This window comes from Callithrix jacchus, chromosome 19, assembly GCF_049354715.1.
Source record: "Callithrix jacchus isolate 240 chromosome 19, calJac240_pri, whole genome shotgun sequence".
NCBI lineage: Eukaryota > Metazoa > Chordata > Mammalia > Primates > Cebidae > Callithrix > Callithrix jacchus.
This window is the reverse complement of record NC_133520.1, coordinates 8,418,853-8,439,593: the sequence shown is the minus strand read 5'-3', so window position 1 is coordinate 8,439,593 and position 20,741 is coordinate 8,418,853. Positions and strand designations below refer to the sequence as shown.

Below are 20,741 nucleotides of genomic sequence, written 5' to 3'. Positions count from 1 at the left end.
TTTGTTTCTGAACAGTCTGTCCTCATAAACTGAGTGTATGGTTTTTTTTCATTTAACAAGAACCTGAAGCTAGAAAGGAAATTGAATTCTAGAAGTGGGCAATTAATTTGATAGTATATGCTTTTTCCAATATGAGTATATCGAGTTCAAAAACTAAATGAGAAACTGAAACCATTAAATGTTAGGAAAAGGAAAACCTAAGTCAGTTTCTGTGGTCTAATAAAAGATCTCAGCACAAAAGGAAATTCATTTCCATTCTTCCGAGATGAGAAAAAAACGGAGATAATGTACTTGTTTCTATAAAAAGTAAGAACCTCTACAAGGTATGACTTGTAAATAATTCAGGGGATTCAGTGAATTTTACTTCGCTCTTCTTGACCAAGGCAAGGAAAGCATCAAAGCTAAAAGAAAAAGGAAAAGTCTAAAGAATGGAGGAGTTAAGTTACCTCTTATATTTCTATAAATCAGAATTACTGTTTTCCATTTCTAGGGAAATGCAAAATAGAAAAACAAATTTCACATGAGCATGAAATTTCATATTAGCAAGAAATACTAGTTTGAAAATAAATTTCATATTAGTTACTTAGTCACTTACTAAAGGGTTTATTACATACATTAAAAAATTTACATCTATAATTTTAACAACTTCATATTTATATATTATTTATTTTTTATATCCAAAGCAACAGAAAAAGATAAGCATGTCTAAAAAGAAGGGTGAACATTATGAAATTATTTGTGAGCTAGATATACACTCTTCAAAATCTGATGAATGTTTTTTTAGTTTAGTTTACTTTTGAAAAAGGGTCTCTCTGTCACCCAGGCTGGAGTTCAGTGGTGCAATTACAGCTCACTGCAGCCTTGATCTCCGAGACTCAAGTGATCCTCCCACCTCCACCTCCCAAGTAGCTGGGACTACAGGTATGTGTCACCAAGCCTGGCTAATTTTTTTCTCTCGTTTTTTTTTTTGCAGAGACAAGGTCTTGCCATTTTGCCCAGGCTGGTGATAGGTAAAGGTATATAAAAATTGCTAACTAAAGCTAATTTCTGCATGTTCCAGAGAAACCAATAATATACTTTCCTTCCTTAACCTACTCTACTCTTCAACTAGTGACTCTGAGAAATCTCCTTATATTTAAATTAAATCCTTCCTAAACCAGCCTAATCTTGCAAGTACTGCTTTTTTTCAAAGTACACATAGAGAAAGTCTGATAATAATTTTAACAATATCACATGATAACATGGAATATTTTGGTTCCATAGTAAAGAAAAAAAATGTACATAGCATATTTATCACTGTTTTATTTCATAGTTAGCAATCCTAAAACAAGGACAAACATTCAACTCAGACACAGTCCAACACACAACAGACATTTGTTCGTTATTAAGTTCTTACTACAAATCATCTGTGTATCAATGCTGGGGATACAACAGATACGTTACTCATTCCCTGGCCTAAACTGGTTTATAATTTAGTGCAGAACATAGAGACGTCAACAGACAAATGCAACACAAGGCTGATATTACCAAAAAAACTGGAAACTTGGGAAAAAAAGTTAGCCACATACTCTGCAGTGAAGGTATTCCACGTAATAAATATAAATATAAGCCATTAGGTTTTCACAGCTCCCCATTATACCACTGTGTTGATGTAGCATAATTTAATCAACCCTCTACTATCAGGTATTGTTTTCAACTTGTTTGCAGTTATAAACAACCTCCTTTTAACATTAACCTGTATATTGATTTTCTGACTGTTTCCAACCTCACTAAACAACATTATGAACCATTATTTTTTAAATGAGTAAAGAAAAAGTGACTTCAAATGTAAGGCAATTATCTATTTTTCCAAACAGAAGATACAAAAATACAAAGTTTTCTGGGCAACCTGAATGCTATACATTGTAAATGCAGGCACTCAGACAACATCAATGCCTACATGCGACATTTAATTACGTCACACATCATATGAGATTAATTTAAAGATAAAAATGTTCGGACTCCCAGTGACAGAAACTATACTGACTTAGAACACTTGCTTTATTCATTTTAATTTTTCAGGAAACAAAACCCTTCCACATGTACCTTCAACATCAGTCGTTTTTTTTTTAAAGACATAATAATAAACACATGGTATTTACTACACGCAAAACATTGCTCTAAGCACAACAGCTTTTTCTCTTGGGGTATGTACTATTGTTACTTCCATTTCACAAATGAAGTTTCTGAAGCAAAAGGAGATTATGTAACTTGCTCAAGGTCACATAACTGATAAATGGCAGAACTGGGATTCAGACCCATGCAGGCTAACTCAGGGGCCATTTCCATCTACTTTTTGAGTCAACTAACAGTTTTCCAGAGTACATCATCTTCAACGCCCTCTCAGTTATTTGAGATAGTCTTTTGGATCCAGTATGATGCTGTCACTGGTCATTTTAAGCCCACTCACAGTCTCTATCAGCATAACACGTTAAAGAGCAATACAACGCGGGGCTGCTGTGGAGATAAAAGCTAGAGAGCAATACAGAAAATACCTTTGTCTCCTACAGAAAATGGTCTTCTCCTATGTCCAGTCTATTTACAAACGTTAATTAATTAGGTTACTGCTCAGAAAGCAACATCCAAAAAGCAGAAAACAGAGACACAGAAGGGACTACCTTAAAGTAATAAAAGCCATATATGGCAAACCCACAGCCAACATCATATTGAATGGGAAAAGTTGAAAGCATTTCCCTTGAGAACTAGAACAAGGCAACTTTGACCACTTTTGTTCAACATAGCACTGGAAGTCTGCACCAGAGCAGTCAGTCAAGAGAAAGAAATAAAGGCCATCCAAACTGGAAAAGAGGAAGTAAAAGTGTTGCTGTTCACCCATATGATCATATAGAAAATCCTAAAGACCCATTCAAAAGGCTCCTAACTCTGATAAGTGAAATCAATAAAATCTAGTTACAAAATCAATGTACACAAATCAGTAGCGCTGCAATACACCAAAAATGACCAAGCTGAAAATCAAATCAGCAACTCATTACCTTTTACAATAGCTGCAAAAAAACAAACAAACAAACATAAAAAAACCCACCAGGAATATACTTAACCAAGGAGGCAGAAGGAAAACTACAAAATGCTGCTGAAAGAAATGACAGACAACATAAACAAATGGAAACACATCCCATGCTCGTAAACAGGAAGAATCAATATTGTGAAAATGACCATACTGTCCAAAGCAATCTACAGATTTAATGCAATTTCCCTAAAAATACCATCACCCTTTTTCACAGAACTAGAAAAAACAATCCTAAAATTCATATGGAACAAAAAAGGAGCCCACATAGCGAAAGCAAGACTAAGCAAAAAGAACAAATCTGGAGGTATCACATTACAGGACTTCAAATTATACTACAAGGCTATACTTACCAAAACAGCATGGTACTGATGTACAAATAGGCATTTAGACCATTGGAACAGAATAGAGAACCCAGAAATAAAGCCAAATATTTACTGCCAACTGATCTTTGACAAAGCATATAAAAACATAAACTGGGGAAAGGACACCCTATTCAATAAATGGTGCTGAGAAAACTGGCAGGCCATATATAGAAGAATGACACTGGATCCCTATCTCTCATCTTATTAAAAAATCAACTCTAAATAGATCAAAGACTTAAACCCAAAACCTGAAACCACAGAAATCCTGGAAGATAACACTGGCAAAACTCTTCTGGACATTGGCTTAGGCAAAGAATTCCTGACCAAGACCCCAAAAGCAAGTGCAACAAAAACAAAAATAAATAAATGGGACCTAATTAAATTAAAAAGCTTCTGCACAGCAAAAGAAATAATCAGCAGAGTAAACAGAAAACCCACAGAGTGGGGGAAAATATTTGAAAACCATGTATCTGACAACAGACAAGTATCCAGAATCTCCAAGAAACTCAAATCAGCAAGAAAAAAAAAAATCTCATTAAAAAGTGAGCAAAGTACATGAATAGACATTTCTCAAAAGAAGATGTAAAAAAAAGCCAACAAGCACATAAAAAATGCTTAACATCACTAATAATGAGGGAAATGCAAATTAAAACCACAAAAAAATACCACCTTATTACTGCAAGAATGGCCATAATTAAAAAGTCAAAAAACAATAGATGTTGGCGTGGATGTGTTGAAAAGGGGACACTCTTACACTGCTGGTGAGAATACAAATTAGTACGACCTCTATGGAAAACAGTATGGAGAGTCCTCTAAGAACTAAAAGTAGATCTATGATGTGATCCAGCAGTCCCACTACTGGGTATCTCCCAAAGGAAAAGAGGTCATTATATGAAAAAGACACATGCACACACGTTTATAGCACAATTCACAACTGCAAAGATAGGGAACCAACCTAAGTGCCCATCAACCAATAAGTAGATTTTAAAAATATGGTATATATATACTATGGAATATCACTCAGCTGTAAATAGGAATGAAATAATGTCTTTTGCAGCAACTTAGATGAAGCTGGAGGCCATTATTCTAAGTGAAGTAACTCAGGAATGAAAAAGTAAATACTGTATGTCCTCACCTATAAGTGGAAGCTAAGCTATGAGGACAAAAAGACATACAGAGTGATATAACAGATTCTGAGGACTCAAGGGGAGGTTGGGGGGGGTGAAGAATGAAAGACTACACATGGGGTACAGTGTACACTACTCAGGTGACAGATTCACTAAAAATCTCATAAATCTACCATTAAATAACTCATCCATGTAACAGAAAATCACCTGTACCCCCCAAACTATTGAAATTTTAAGAAGCAGAAAACATACAAACTATACTCTCCAACAACAATACGGCAAAACATCAATCAGCAATTAAAAGATAACTAAACGAAAAAAATTTAAAAAGAACCACTTGGAAATTTTAGTCTTACTTTTCTACAAATCTTAGACAAATAAAAAAATTAAAGATGAAAATAGAAATTAATTAGAAACTGAAAAATTAGACTTGATAAAGAGAATTAAATGTAAACAAAAATCAATAAAATATTTTAAAATAAAAATTTTATGAGATCCAGGTCATAACAATAAATTTAATAAAGTACACAGATATATTAAACAAAAGTGTAAGATTTACATGAGAAGAAAAAAAACTTGGCTAAAAGATGCAAAAAATATGAATAAAACTATCCAGACAAATATTGTATGATTTCACTTATAAGTGTAACCTAAAAAAGTCAAACTAATAGAAGCAGAGAGTAGAAAGATGTCAGTCAAAGGGTAAAAATTTCCAGTTACAAGATGAAGTTATGAGGACCTAATGTACTATTCTAAGGTCTGGAGAATGATGGCCCCAAATATGGCTGATAATACCATACTGTATAGTTGAAATTGGCTAAGGGAGTAGATCTTAAGGGTTCTCCCAACCAAAAGAAAAAAAAATTGACTATGTAAGGTGATTGTAACAATCATTTCATAACGTATATCAAATCATCATGTTGCACACCTTAAATATGTACCATTTTTGTCAGTTATACCTCAATAAACCTAGGGGTAGGGGGAGGGGTTAGAGCAACAGACCTAGACTTTGGGGAAATATCAATTTTTCCCAAATTAATATATAAACTTAAAACAGCTCTCATCAAAATCCCAGTATGGATTTGGTCTTGTTTTGTTTTGAAACTTAATTCTAAAGCTCAATGGAAAGAAAAAGGTGTAAGAATAATCCTAAGAATTTTTTGAAAGAAGGGTAGTGATATGGCCTGGGTGTGTCCCCACCTAAATCTCATCCTGAATTGTAGTTCCACTTATCTCCATGTGCCATGGGAGAGACCCGGTGGGAGGTAACCAAATGATGGGGGAGGATACCTCCATGCTGTTCTCATCATAGTGAGTTCTCATGAGATGTGACAGTTTTGTAAGGGGCTTCTCCCCACTTTGCTCTCACTCATTCTCCTTCCTGCCACCATGTGAAGAAGGACATGCTTGCTTCCCCTTTGCCATGATTGTAAGTTTCCTGAGGCCTCTCCAGCCATGCTGATTGGAGTCAATTAAACCTCTTTCCTTTATAAATTACTCAGTCTCAGGTATGTCCTTATGAAAGTGTGAGAACAAACTAATACAGTCAACTGGTACTGGGAGTGGGTGCTGCCATCAGGATATGCAAAACTGTAGAAGCAACTTTGGAACTGGGTAACAGGCAGAGGACAGAACAGTTTCGAGGGCTCAGAAGAAGACTGGAAAATGTGGGAAAGTTTGGAACTTTCTAGAGAATTGGAGGGCTCAGAAGACAGGAAGATATGGGGAAGTCTGGCATTCCCTAGAGACTTGTTGAATGGCTTTGACCAAAATAGTGATAGTGACATGGACAATGAAGTCCAAGCTGAGGTGGTCTCAGAAGGAGATGACAAACTTTTTGAGAACTGGAGCAAAGGTCATGCTTGTTATACTTTAGCAAAGAGACTGGCAGAATTTTGCCCCTGCCCTAGAGGTCAGTGGAATTTTGAACTTAAGATGATTTCGAACAGGAACTTATGTTTAAAAGGGAAGCAGAGCATAAAAGTTTGAAAAATGTGCAGCCTGACAATGCAATAGAAAAGAAAAACTCATTTCCTGGGTTTCCTGCTTGAATTTTCTAGGAGAAATTCAAGCAGGCTGTAGAAATTTGCATAAGTAAGGAGGATCCAAATGTTAATTACCAAGACAATGGGGAAAATGTCACCAGGGCATGTCAGAGTTCTTCATGGCAGCCTCTCCCATCACAGACCCAGAGGCCTAAGAGGAAGTAATGGTTTTATGGGCCTAGGGCCTTGGCGTTTTGTGCAGTCTTGGGACTTGATATTCTGTGTCCCAGCCATGGCTAAAAGGGGCCAATATATAGCTCAGGCTCTTGCTTCAGAGCATGCAAGCTGCAAGCCTTGGCAGCTTACACATGGTGTTGGGCCTGTGGGTGCACAGAAATCAAGAACTGAGGTTGGGGAACCTCTGCCTCAATTTCTGAAGATGTATGGAAATGCCTGGATGTCCAGACAGAAGTTTGTTGAAGGGGAAGAACCATCATGGAAAACCTCTGCTAGGGCAGTGTAGAAGGAAACTGTGGGGTACGAGCCCCAGCACAGACTCCTGACTACGACGCTATGAAGCTGTGAGAAGAAGGCCATCATTCTCCAGACCCCAGAATAGTACATCCACTGACAGCTTGCACCATGCGCCTGGAAAAGCCACAGACACTCAATACCAGGCATGAAGGAAGCCTGGAGGAAGTCTGTACCCTGCCAAACCACAGGGGTGGAGCTGCTCAAGACTGTGGGAGCCCACCTCTTGCATCAGTATGACCTGGATGTAAGACACGAAGTCAAAGGAGATCATTTTGGAACTTTAAGGTTTAATGATTGCCCCATTGAATTTTGGACTTACATGGGGCCTGTAGCCCCTTTGTTTTGGTCAATTTATCCCATTTGGAACAGGTGTATTTACCCCATGCCAGTATCCCCATTGGATATAGGAAGTAACTAACTTGCTCTTGATTCTACAGGCTCATAGGTGGAAGGGACTTGCCTTGTCTGAAATGAGACTTTGGACTTGAACATTTGAGTTAATTCTAGAATAAGTTAACACTTTGGGGGACTGCTGGAAGGACATAATTGTGTTCTGAAATGTGAGACACGAGATTTGGGAGGAGACAGCTGAAATGATATGGGTTGGCTGTGTCCCCACCCAAATCTCATCTTGAATTGTAGTTCCCATAATCCCCACGTGTTGTGGGAGGGTCCTGGTGGGAGGTAATTGAATTATGGAGGTGGTTACCCTCATGCTGTTCTCATGATACGAGTTCTCACAAGATCTGATGGTTTTATAAGGGACTCTCCCCCAACTTTGTTCTCACTCATTCTTCCTGCCACGATGTGAAGAAGGACGTGTTTGCTTCCCCTTCCTCCACAATTGTGAGTTTCCTGAGGCCTCCCCAGCCATGCTGAACTGTGTGTCGATTATATCTCTTTCCTTTGTAGCAGTGTGAGAATGGAGTAATACAAGTACCTTGGCAGAAACTATCTCTATTAAGCATTAAAATGGATAGGAATTGACAAATTAGTGAAACAGAAGAGAAGGCAAAAAAAGAGATAAGTATTTCTGAGTAGTTAACATGGTAAAGACAGCATCTTGTATTAGTAGGAAGTTGACAAATTTGTTAATAAATTGTGTTAAAACAACTGCACATCCATTTGGAATAAAATAAAGATAGGGTTCCACCTCAGATTTCATACTTAACACACATGCACACAAGTGTGATTTAGGTTAAAATCTAGCAGAATGTTTAACAAGCTTAAGATTGGAAAGATCTGTCAACGGAGAATATGAAACAGAAGCTAAAAAGGCAAAGGTTAATAGATATGATTATATAAAATCTAAAGCCTGTCCAATTAATAAAGTTAAAAGACAAACGATAGACTAGTACAAATATTTGCAAAATATAAACACAGGATATGATAAACATTTGTAAAATAATAGAAAAAGTTTAAAGATCCAATTTAAAAATCAGCAAAACTGAACAGTTATCTTACAAAGCAAGCTCCACTTGACTGATACACATTGAAAATGCTCAACTTCTCTCAATTTTAAGAAGTATGAATTACAACCATGATGTACCATTTTTCATTTATCAAAAGAGCAAAAGTCAAAGACACTGATAATAGTATGATGACAAGTGTATCTGTAGACAGGCACTGACTATTACATAGGACTGAACCTGAAAAACAATTTTTAGAGTAATTTGGCAATCGTGACCCACATGTATAAGGATGCTTAGTGGAGCACTGTTCTTACAGCAAAAATATTAGAAATAACCTGAAAAATGTTCATTGATCAGGCAATTATTAAACTGAGCCTGGTGGAGTCTTCAGTGAAATATTATAGAGCCATTAAAAACATGCTATAGGCTGGGTGTGGTGGCTCATGCCTGTAATCCCAGCACTTTGGAAAGCTGAGGTAGCAGGGCTGCTTGAGCCCACACATTCAAGACCAGCCTAGGCAGCACAGAGAGATCCCCATCTCTACAAAGAAATAGAAAAAATAGCTGGGCATGGTGGCACATGCCTGTAGTCCCAACTACTTGGGGGGTTGAGGCAGCATCAGGATCAACTGAGCCCAGAAGGTGGAGGCAGCAGTAAGCCATGATGGCACCACTGCACTCCAGCCTGGGTGACAGGGTGAGACCCTCCCTCAAAAGAAATAAAGAAAAAAAAATGCTAGAGCTATATATATCTGAAAACTATAAATTACTTGACTTGGAAAGATATAGATATTAGGTAATATATAATTAAACTTCAAAAAGTTGCAGATATGCGTTTTATAAAAATGAGATCACAATATAAAATTAAGAATAAAATTCTCAATGAGCGTGTGTGTGTGTGTGTGTGTGTGTGTGTGTGTTTTGACTGAACACAGAAAGTCTGAAAGAAGTTTCAGATCCAAGACGGCTGATTAGAAGCAGCTGTGGTCTGCAGCAATCATGGTGAGGAATGAAAAAGGGCAAGTGAATTCAGAACCTTCAACTGAGATACCCAGGTTCTGACATTGGGACTGACTGGACAAACAGCTTGACTCACAGAGAACAAAGAAAAGCAAATGGGGTTGGAGGGGGCGACGGCCCACCCAGAAGCAGCATGGAGTCAAGCAAACACAGGACATGATAAACATTTGTAAAACAATAGAAAAAGTTTAAAGAGTCAATTAAAAAAATCAGCAAAAGCTGTGAAGAGTTCATTTACAAAGCAAGCTCTACTTGACTGATACACATTGAAAATGCTCAACTTTTCTCAATTTTAATAAGTACGAATTAAAACCACAATATCCCATTCTGCATTCATCAGAAGAGCAAAAGTCAAAGACACTGGTAATATTAGGATAACAAGTATATTTGTAGACAGGCACTGATTATCATAAATAGGACTGAACCTGAAAACCAATTTTTAGAGTAATTTGGCAACTGTGACCCACAAGTATAAGGATGCTTAGTGGAGCACTGTTCTTACAGTAAAAAATATCAGAAATAACCTGAAAAATGTTCATTGAGCAGGCAATTATTAAACAGAGGCTGGTGGAATTTCCAGTGAAATATTACATAACCATTAAAAATATGCTATAGCCAAAGAAACCCCCACCTCCAGCTAAGAAAAGAGGTGAGTAACTGTGCTGCCCTGCCTGGGAAACCACACTTCTCCCATGGATCTTTGCAACCCATGGATCAGGAGATCCCCTCATGAGCCTGCACCACCAGGGCCTTGGGTCTGATACATAGAGCTGTGTGGAGTCTTGGTAGAGCAGCCATTCAGGCACACACAGAGAACCATGAGTTTTATATACCACAGCCCTGAGATCCCTGGCAAGGCGGGAAATCCATCTGTATGTATCTCTAGGAAGGTGGCTGATTCTAGGGAGTCAGGCAGCCTCATTCTGTGGGCCCCACTTCCACAGCACCTCACAAGTTAAGACCTACTGGCTTGGAATTCCAGCCAGCCAATGGTAGCAGGTTGGAATGCACCAGAGATGTGCTCAAGTTCCCAGAGGTGAAGGGGTGGCCATCATCTCTGTGGTTTCACAGACTCAGCCTCTCTAGCCTGCTGGCTGTGGAGAAAAGACAGTCTGTATGAGGAAGGGTCCTCCACAATGCAGAACAGCTGCCTTGTCAGATTGTGACCAGACTGCTTCTTTGGGTGTGACCCTGATTCCATTCCTCCTCACTGGATGGGACCTCCCCATGGGAGTCTGCAGCCACCTCCTATAGGTACATGCGGGCCAGCAACAGGTCAATACTCCACCAGAATGCAGCTTCCAGAGGAAGGAGCTGGCTACCATCTTGGCTGTTTTGTGGCCTTTACGGTGATACCTCCAGGTACAGGAGAAATTGAGGAAACTGAGGTCTGAAGCAGACCCAAAGTAAACTGCAGCAGCCTGATGGTAGAGTGGCCAGACTGTTAAAAGAAAAACAAACAGAAAATAACAACATCATCAACAAAAAAGACCCCACAAAAACCTCATTCAGAGGTCAGCAACCTCAAAGACGGAAGAAGATGGCTAACACACAAAGATGAGAAACAACCAACGCAAAAGTGCTGAAACTCACAAAGTCAGAGTGCCTCTCCTCCTCCAAATGACTGCAACACCCCTCCAGCAAGCGCACAGAACTGGGCTGAGGCTGAGATGGCTGAACTGACAGAAGTAGGCTTCAGAAGATGGGTAATAACGAACTTTGCTGAGCTAAAGGAGCATGTTGTAACCCCATGCATAGATGCTAAGAATCATGATGAAACAATACAGGAGCTGATAGCCAGAACAGCCAGTTTAGAGAGAAAGACAAATGACCTGATGGGGCTGAAAAACACAACATTAGAACTTCGCAATGCAATCACAAGTATCAACAGCAGAACAGACCAAGTGGAGAAAAGAATCCCAGCGCTTGAACAATCTTTCGGAAATAAGACAGACAAGAATAGACAGAAAGAAAATAAAAAGGAATGAACAAAACTTCCAGGAAATATGGGATCACATAAAGAAACGAAATCTATGACTGATTGGGGTACCTGAAAGAGATGGAGAGAATAGAATCAAGTGGGAAAACATAGTTCAGGATATCATCCAGGAGAACTTTTCCAACCTAGCAAGACAGGTCAACATTCAAACTCAGGAAATGCAAGAGCCTCAGTAAGATATTCCACAAGAAGATCAGCCCCAAGACACAAAATCGTCAGATTCTCCAAGGTCAAAATGAAAGAAAAAATGTTAAGGACAGCCAGAGAGAAAGGCCAGGCCACCTATGAAGGGAAGCCCATCAGACTAACAGCAGGTCTCTCAACTGGGGACCAATGTTCAACATTCTTAAAATAATTTCCAGAATTTCATATCTGGCTAAGCTAAGCTTCATAAGTGAAGGAGAAATAAGATCCTTTTCAGATAGGCAAATGCTAAAAAAATTCATCACCAACAGGCCTGCCTTACAAGAGCTCCTAAAGGAAGCAATAAATATGGAAATGAAAAGCCATCACCAACCACCTCAAAAACACACTGAAGGACACAGACCAGTGACGCTATGAAGCAACCACATGAACAAGTCTGCAAAATAACCAGCTATCATCATAATGACAGGATAAAATTCACACATAACAATACTAATCTTAAATGCAAATGGGTTACATGCCCTGATTAAAAGGCACAGAATGGCAAACTGGATAAAGAGCCAAGACCTATCAGTATGCTGTCTTCAAGAGACCCACCTCACATGCAAAGACACACATAGAAACAAAAGGATGAAGAAAAATTTAGCACGCACATGGAAAACAGAAAAAAAGCAGGGGTTGCAATCCTAGTTTCTGACAGAACAGGCTTTATTAAACAAAGATCAAAAAAGACAAAGAAAGGCATTACATAATGGTAGAGGGTTCAATACAACAAGAAGAGTTAACTATCTTAAATATATGTGCACCCAGTACAGGAGCACTGAGATTCAGAAAGCAAGTGCTTAGAGATTAGACTCCTATGCGATAATAGTGGGAGATTTTAACACCACACTGACATTAGATCATGGAGACAGAAAATCAACAGATATTCAGGATCTGAACTCAGCTCTCAAACAAGTGGAGCCTGATAGATATCCACAGAACTCTCGACCCAAATTCAACAGAATATACATTCTTCTCACCACCACATGACACTTACTTGAAAACGGACCACATAATCGGAAGTAAAACACTCCTCAGCAAATGCAAAAGAACTGAAATAACGGTCTCTCAGACCACAGAACAATCAAATTAGAACTCAAGATTAAGAAATTCACTCAAAAGGTCTGGCACAGTGGCTCACGCCTGTAATCCCAGCACTTTGGGAAGGTGAGGCAGGTGAATTATGAGGTCAGGAGATTGAGACCACCATGGATAACACCATGAAACCCTGTCTCTTACTAAAAATACAAAAAATTAGCCAGGCATGGTATCACGTGCCTGTGGTCCCAGCTACTTGGGGGGCTGAGGCAGGAGAATCACTTGAACCCGGGTGGTGGAGGTTGCAGTGAGCTGCGATTATGCCACTGCACTCCAGCCTGGGTGACAGAGTGAGACTCCATTGCAGAAAAGAAAAAAAAAAAATTCACTCAAAACCACACAACCAGATGGAAACTGAACAACCTGCTCCTGAATGACTTCTGGGTAAACAATGAAATTAAGGCAGAAATCAAAAAGATCTTTGAACCTAATGAGAACAAAAAGACAAAGTACCAGAATCCCTGGGATGCAGCTAAAGCAGTATTAAGAGGAAAATTTATAGCACTAAATGCCCACATCAAAAAGCTAGAAGGATCTCAAGTCAACAACCTAATGTCTCAACTAAAGAGAACTAGAGAATCAAGAGTAAATAAACCCCAAAGCTTGCAGAAGACAAGAAATAACCAAGATCAGAGCTGAACTGAAGGAGATAGAGACACACACACAAAAATCAAGGCATTCAGGAGCTGGTTGTTTGAAAAAATTAATATAACAGACCTCTAGTTAGACTAATAAATAAAAGACAGAAGAATCAAATAAACACAGTAAGAAATGATAAAGGGAATATCACCACTGACCCCATAGAAATACAAATCACCATCACAGAGAAATAATGTAGAATATCCAGAAAAAAATGGATAAATTCCTAGATACATACATCCTCCCAAGACTAAACAAGGAAGAAATTGAATCTCTAAATAGACCAATAATGAGTTCCAAAATTGAGGCAGTAATAAATACCCTACCAAAGAAAAAAAGCCCAGGACAAGATGGAATCACAGTGGAATTCTTCCAAAGCTACAAAGAGCTGATACCATTTCTACTGAAACTACTGTAAAAAATGAGGCACTCCTCCCAAACTCATTCTATAAGGCCAGCATCATCCTGATACCAAAACCTGGCAGAGATACAACAAAGAAAACTTCAGGCCAATATTCCTGATGAGCATCAATGCAAAAATCCTCCATAAAATACTGGCAAATCGAATCCAGAAGCACAAAAAGCTTATCTACCACAATCAAGGTGGCTTCATTCCCAAGATGCAAGGTTGGTTCAACACATTCAAATCAATAAATGTGATTCATCACATAAACAGAACTAAAAACAAAAACCACATGAATATTTCAATAGATGCAGAAAGGCCTTTGATAAAATTCAACATCCCTTCATGTTAAAAACTCTCAATAAACTAGGTATTGAAGGAACATACTTCAAAATAATAACAGCCTTATATGACAAACCCACAGACAATATGATACTGCATGGGTAAAAGTTGGACGCATTCCCCTTAAAACCAGCACAAGACAAGGATGCCCCTTTTGACCACTCTTACTCAACACAGTATTGGAAGTTCTGGCTAGGCAATCAGTCAAGATAAAGAAATAATGGGTTCTCCCCAGGAGGCGGAGGTTGCGGTGAGCCGAGATTGCGCCATTGCACTCCAGCCTGGGTAACAACAGCGAAACTCCGTCTCAAAAAAAAAAAAGAAATAATGGGTTCTCAAACAGGAAGAGGGAGGTTAAATTGTCTGTGTTTGCAGAGGCTATGTGATTGTATATCTAGAAAACCCCCTTGTCTCAGCCCAAAAGCTTCTTAAGCTGATAAGCAACTTCAGCAAAGTCTCAGGAAACAAAATCAATGTGCAAAAATCACAAGCATTCCTATACACCAACAACAGACAAGCAGAAAGACAAATTACGAATGAAGTTCTATTCATGACTGCTACAAAAAGAGTAAAATACCTAGGAATACAGCTAACAAGGGAAGTGAAGGACTTCTTCAAGGAGAACTATAAACCACTGCTCCAAAAAAAAAAAAAAAAAAAAGAGAGAGAGAGAGAGAGAGGCCATAAACAAATGGAAAAATATTCCATGCTCATGGATAGGAAAAAACCAGTATCATAAAAATGGTCATACTGTCCAAAGTAATTTATAGATTCAATGCTATTCCCATTAAACTACCAGTGACATTCTTCACAGAATTAGAAAAAAACTATTTTTAAATTCTTATGGCACTAAATAAGAGCCCAAATAGCCAAGAAAATCCTAAGCAAAAAGAACATATCTGGCGGCATCACACTACCCAACTTCAAACTATACTGAAAGGCTATAGTAACCAAAACAGCATGCTACTGGTACAAGAACAGATACATACACCAATGGAACAGAACACAGAACTCAGAAACGAGGCCACTTATCTACAACAATGTGATCTTTGACAAATTTGATAAAAACAAGGAATGGGGCAAGGACCCCTATTTAATAAATGATGCTGGAAGTACTGTCTAGCCATATGCAGAAAATTGAAACTGGACCCCCTTCCTTACACCATATACAAAATTTAACTCAAAATGGGTTAAAGATTTAAAACTAAAACCCAAAACTATAAAAACCTTAGAAGAAAATCTAGCAATACCATTCAGGACACAGACACAGGCAAAGATTTCATGATAAAGACAGGAAAGCAATTGCAACAAAAGCAAAAATTGACAAATGGGATCTAATTAAACTAATGAGCTTCTGCACAGCAAAAGAAACTATTGTCAGAATGAACTGATAACCTACAGAATAGGAGAAAATTTTTGCAACCTAGCCATCTGACAAAAGTCTAATACCCAGAGTCTACAAGGAACTTAAACAAATTTATAAGAAAAAACAACCACATTACAAAGGGCAAAAGAAATGAATAGACACTTATCAAAAGAAGACATACTTGTCACCAAGAAACATACTGAAAAAAAGTTCAATATCACTAGAGAAATGCAAATCAAAACCACAATGAGATACCATCTTGTGCCAGTCAGAACGACCATTGTTAAAATTCCAAAAACAACAGATGCTGGTAAGGTTGCAGAGAAAAAATGCTTTTACACTGTTGGTGGGAGTGTAAATTAGTTCAACCATTGTGGAAGACAGTGTGGTGATTCCTCGAAGACCTAGAGGCAGAAGTATCTTTTGGCCCAGCAATCCTATGGGTGGGTATATTACCCAAAAGAATATAAATCATTCTATTATAAAGATACATGCCCATATATTTCCACTGTAGCACTATACAATAGTAAAAACACAGAATCAACCTAAATGTCCATCAACGATAGACTGGATAAGGAAAAATGTGGTATATATACACCATGGAATACTATGCAGCCATAAAAAGAAACAAGATTATGTCCTTTGCAGAGACATGGATGGAGTTGGAGGCTATTATCCTCAGCAAACTAATGCAGGAACAGGAAAACAGACATCACGTTCTCACTTATAAGTGGGAGCTGAATGATGAGAATACATGAACACATGGGGGAGAACAAAACACACCAAGGTCTGTTGGGGTGGAGCGGGGAGGGAGAACATTAGAAAGAATAGCTAATGAATGCTGGGCTTAATAACTGAGTGATGGGGTGATCTGTGCTGCAAACCACCACGACACACATTTATATATATAATAAACCTGCACATCCTGCACATGCACTCCTGAACTTAAAAGTTGAAGAAGGAATACAAGTCTCATTAAGGCAATACTTGCAATAGAATGTTCTGTAATAATGGAAATATTCTATATTGTGCTGATCAATATGGTAGCCACTAGCAACATGTGGCTATTGAGCACTTCAAATGTGGCCACTGTGACTGAGGAATTTTTAAAATTTAATTACTATTTATCTAAACTTAAATGTAAATAGCCATATGTAGCCAGTGGCTACCATATTAAACAGCACAGTACTAAGATTTTAACATCTGAAAGGGAGAGTATGAGTAGCCAGGTGATGGCTTCTATGTCTGATTTTACAGACCTTAATTAAAAGCAGGAGTAGGGGACAGGGAGGGGATGGACGATGACAATGTGATAATAAGTAATGTCTACTCTTTTGACCTGATGAGACTCTCTCTTCTGGGGAACTTATATGTGAGACCTAGACTTACAATGTACAAAGAAAAGGAATCTGTGGTCAAGGGGCCATTTCTGGTCTCTTTTTTAAAGACAAGATATGATCACAGCAGATATCTAGGAGTTTCAAGAATTCTTCTGTATGAGGAAGGTCCAATGACTTACTCTTCATTTAAGGTCTCAATAGTCCCAAACTGTATTAAGCATAGCAGTCATTCAAAAGTACTTGTCATACTTCCAGGATTGTTACTGTGTATACTATAAAATAACCTCTTAGGAAATTATGTTAAGGAAAAGATAATCTCTTCTGGAATACTGCAACAGCCTCCTAACTGGTCACTCTACTTCTGCTTTTACCTATCACTCCCGTCCATTCTTCTCTTTGCCGACAGAAAAATGCCTCTACAATATTTGTCTGGCTATCCTATTTCTCAGCACAAATTTTAATCATCTCAAACTCCACTGCCATTGCTATTACCTGAGTTCTGCCTTTATTGGCTCTAACCTGAACTTCTACAACTCTCTCTCTAATGATCACCTGCCTCTAGCTTTGAACTGCCCAATCTATTCTCTCAACAGCTACCAAACCTATCTGTTTAAAACACAAACCTTAAAATACTTTTGCTATACTTTTACTTAAAACCACCAATGACTACTCTGCCCATAGCAGATTCTCAGCATGCTGCAAATGGGTTACAGGTGAGCCAAGATATTGATCCTTTTAGCAGTAAAAGCAGTCAAGTGGGGCCTGACATAGGTTTGTTCCTACTGGAACCTATGTCACTTTCCAACATTAGCAGCTTTGTCTCATTTTTAAATAATCTATTTATTATCAATCTAATTGACATTTTGTATTTTGATTAAAAAAAACCCATAATATATTTATCATCTTAACTATCTTTAAGTGGACAGTTCAGTAAAGTGTATTCACACTGTTGTAAAAACGATCACCAGAACTTCATCTTGCAAATTTGAAACTCTACGTCCATTAAACAAGTCCCCTGTTCTCCCTTCCTTCGGCCTCTAGTAACTGCCATTTTATTTTTTGTTCCTATAAATGACGACTTTAGATTCCTCATGTAAGTGGAATCATACAGTATTTGTCTTTTTGTGACTGGCATATTTCACTTAGCATAATTTAACAACGTTCATTCATGTTCTAGTATGTGACATTTCCTTAATTTTAATGGCGAAATAGTATTCCATTGTGTGTATATATCACATTTTGTTTATCCATTCATTAATTGACCGATATTTAGGTTGCTTCTACCTCTTGGCTACTGTGACATGTCTATGAACATGGGTGTGGAAACATCTCTTCAAGACTCTGCTTTCAATTCTTTTGTATATATACCCTAAACTGGGATAACTGGATCATATGATAGTTCTTTTTAATTTTTTGAGGAACCTGACCCTTGCTGCATTTGCAAAACTGATCATTCCTCACCTTCATCAGGTTCTCACCTTCCTCAGCTCCGAGGGTCTTCTCTCACCTGATCTTCCTCTTTCTTTTACTCCTTCTTGGTTTTCTTCCCAGTAACCTCTATTTGACTTTTAAACAAACACCAGTGTTCCTCTAAGCTTATGGCTTCACTACTCAGGGCATTTGACAACATACATAATTGAGACTGAATTGACGCTTTTTGCTGTCAGTTCCCCAAATAACATCTCTGGCCCATTACTCCCTACTGTTTAGGTTATCTAAATCTGGTGTTTAACCAGATGTCCTTACTTGGACATACCATAAACATTTAAAATGCAAAAGGTTGAAAACCTGTTTCCTCCATTATCTTATTACATACACCGGCCCAAACAAGAAGCCAAAGGCTTCCGAAACTCCCTCACTGACTAGTTACAATGCCCGTCACCTGCAGATTCTAACGCCTTCACATCTTTCTAATCTAGTCCATCATCTTCATCCTGCTAAGGCTGTTAGCTCAAGCTCACATCATTTCTTGCTTGGATTACTGGAAGAGCCTCCCAATCCATTTCCCTTCTTCCAATCTCTCCTCCACTTTGCTACCAAAGCACATTACAGGTCTTCAACAAAGGTTGATTACATTAAGTACAAATCTGATAATGTCACTTCTCTGCTTAAACTTTCCGAGAAATGCCACAACTTTCACAAGGCTTCTCATGATCTAGCTCCTTATTACTATGACTGCCTTACTGCCCCAACTCTTCTCCTCACATCCTCCTCTCCAGCCATTCAGCTTTTCTTAGTTCTCTAAATACCATGCCATGTCAGGCCTCCCTTCCTCTGCACATGCTAGTACCACTCCTTCATGCCTCTAACTAGTACTTCAAAGGTAGGCTTAAGTATCGCCACTTCAACAAAGTGCCTCATATATATCTCAATCACAGTGAATGGCAGCTAATGATGTGTCTGTACAACACAAGTTCCTAGAGGCCTTATTTGGTTTGTAGCACCAATGATTGGCACAGAGTATGTAATCACTCACAGAGGGGGCTGATTTGATATCTTCTACATTTACAAAAAGAGAAAGGAGCTAAGTGGGCCTTACATCACCATTCTAGTACAGCACAAAGTGAGAGCACTGTACTACAAAGTCAAATGTGCTTCATGCTGGGAATGCACAAACAAAACAGAAGGCACACCTTTTCAAAAGATGAAACGTAGGAAATTCTGAGAACCTATGTAGTGTCTAATTAACCAGCCCTGGAACTTTATACTATGTGGGGAAGGGCTTATTTAACACTTTGATGATAAAAATAGGTGGAAGGCTTCTCATCCCAATAAAGCAAATTAACCTTTCTTGGCTGTGTCACTGTAATTTTGGTTCCTAAGGTAGATTCTCGCTCACTTCCTGACAGGTATTTTCCTTCTTTAAGAGTCTTACCACCTCAAGGGACACTCATTTGTCAGTCAGCCATTTGTTGGGGGAAACGCGGAGGGAAGAAGGGAGAGTGTGGGGGGGATGATGAACACTTTCGGAAGGGGAGGTGGCAGAAGGCCATAGTCCCCGGGATGGGAGAGAGTGGCCGCTGGGGCAATATCAGAGTGGAGCGCTGACATCTGGCAAGGAACAGGGAGGATGCGGTCACGGAGCAGGCAACATGAAATAGGGGACGACCCCAGGCTGAAGATGGGGAGATGGAGACGATGCTCAGAGAGAGAGCTAGGAATGTGGTGGGGGTCGGGGGGGGAGGGAGGAAGCAAGACGCAGTTTTGGGCCAGGAATCTGAGGAGAAAAGATGGGTCGAGAGGAAGACAACACAAACGGAGCTTTAGGACGAGGGGGGCAGGGGATCATCCCGGTGCGGAAGGGAGGCCCGGGGAGAACTGAGGGTCCGGTGGGCAGAGGCAGACGGCGCAGAGCGAGTAGGAGACCCGAAGCAGCGGAGCAGAGGTCGGGAAGGGACGGCGAGGCTAGAGGCACTTACTGGGGTCCCTCCGCACCGCGCCGCTGGGGATCTCCTCCCGGAGGTGAGGAAAGAGGAAGTCCCGGACGGCCTGGAGGTCCTGGAAGTAGCAGAACTGGACAATGGAGCACGCCATGGCTCGGGGGAACCCCACTACGGCATTCACCTCACCTCACCACGCCCTGCCCCCTCCACCCCAACGCGGCCGCCGCCGAGCCCCGACTGCTCTAGCCAAGCAGGAGGCGGAGCAACCAAGCCGGAAGCCGTTACTGACGCGGGTCCGCCGTCTGGGAGTAATGCGCAGGCGCAGGCAGGCCCAGGGGACGGAGGGGGAGGCCCGGGTCACGTGACCGCGGCGCCGTTGCTGCGACGTGGAGGCTTCGGGCAGATTTCCAGTACCGGTACCGCATCTACGCCCAGCAATGAACCCTTTCATTCATTCTGGCTTTTAGCCAGAGGTGTT

At 39.6% G+C, this 20,741-nt stretch overlaps 1 protein-coding gene across 4 annotated transcripts in view; it reads right to left on the bottom strand.

Annotated features, from left to right (window-relative positions):
• The window catches only part of LOC108590127 (rab3 GTPase-activating protein non-catalytic subunit), a 113,351-nt gene extending 92,820 nt beyond the window's left edge, over positions 1-20,531 (bottom strand). For all 4 annotated transcript variants that reach the window (XM_035280827.3, XM_078356495.1, XM_035280828.3 and 1 more), the window contains exon 1: positions 20,300-20,531. In XM_035280827.3, the coding sequence (XP_035136718.3) occupies positions 20,300-20,414 (115 nt within the window). In that variant the 5' untranslated portion in view covers positions 20,415-20,531. The remainder of the gene's footprint in view (positions 1-20,299) is intronic.
• Positions 20,532-20,741: the final 210 nt, after the last annotated feature.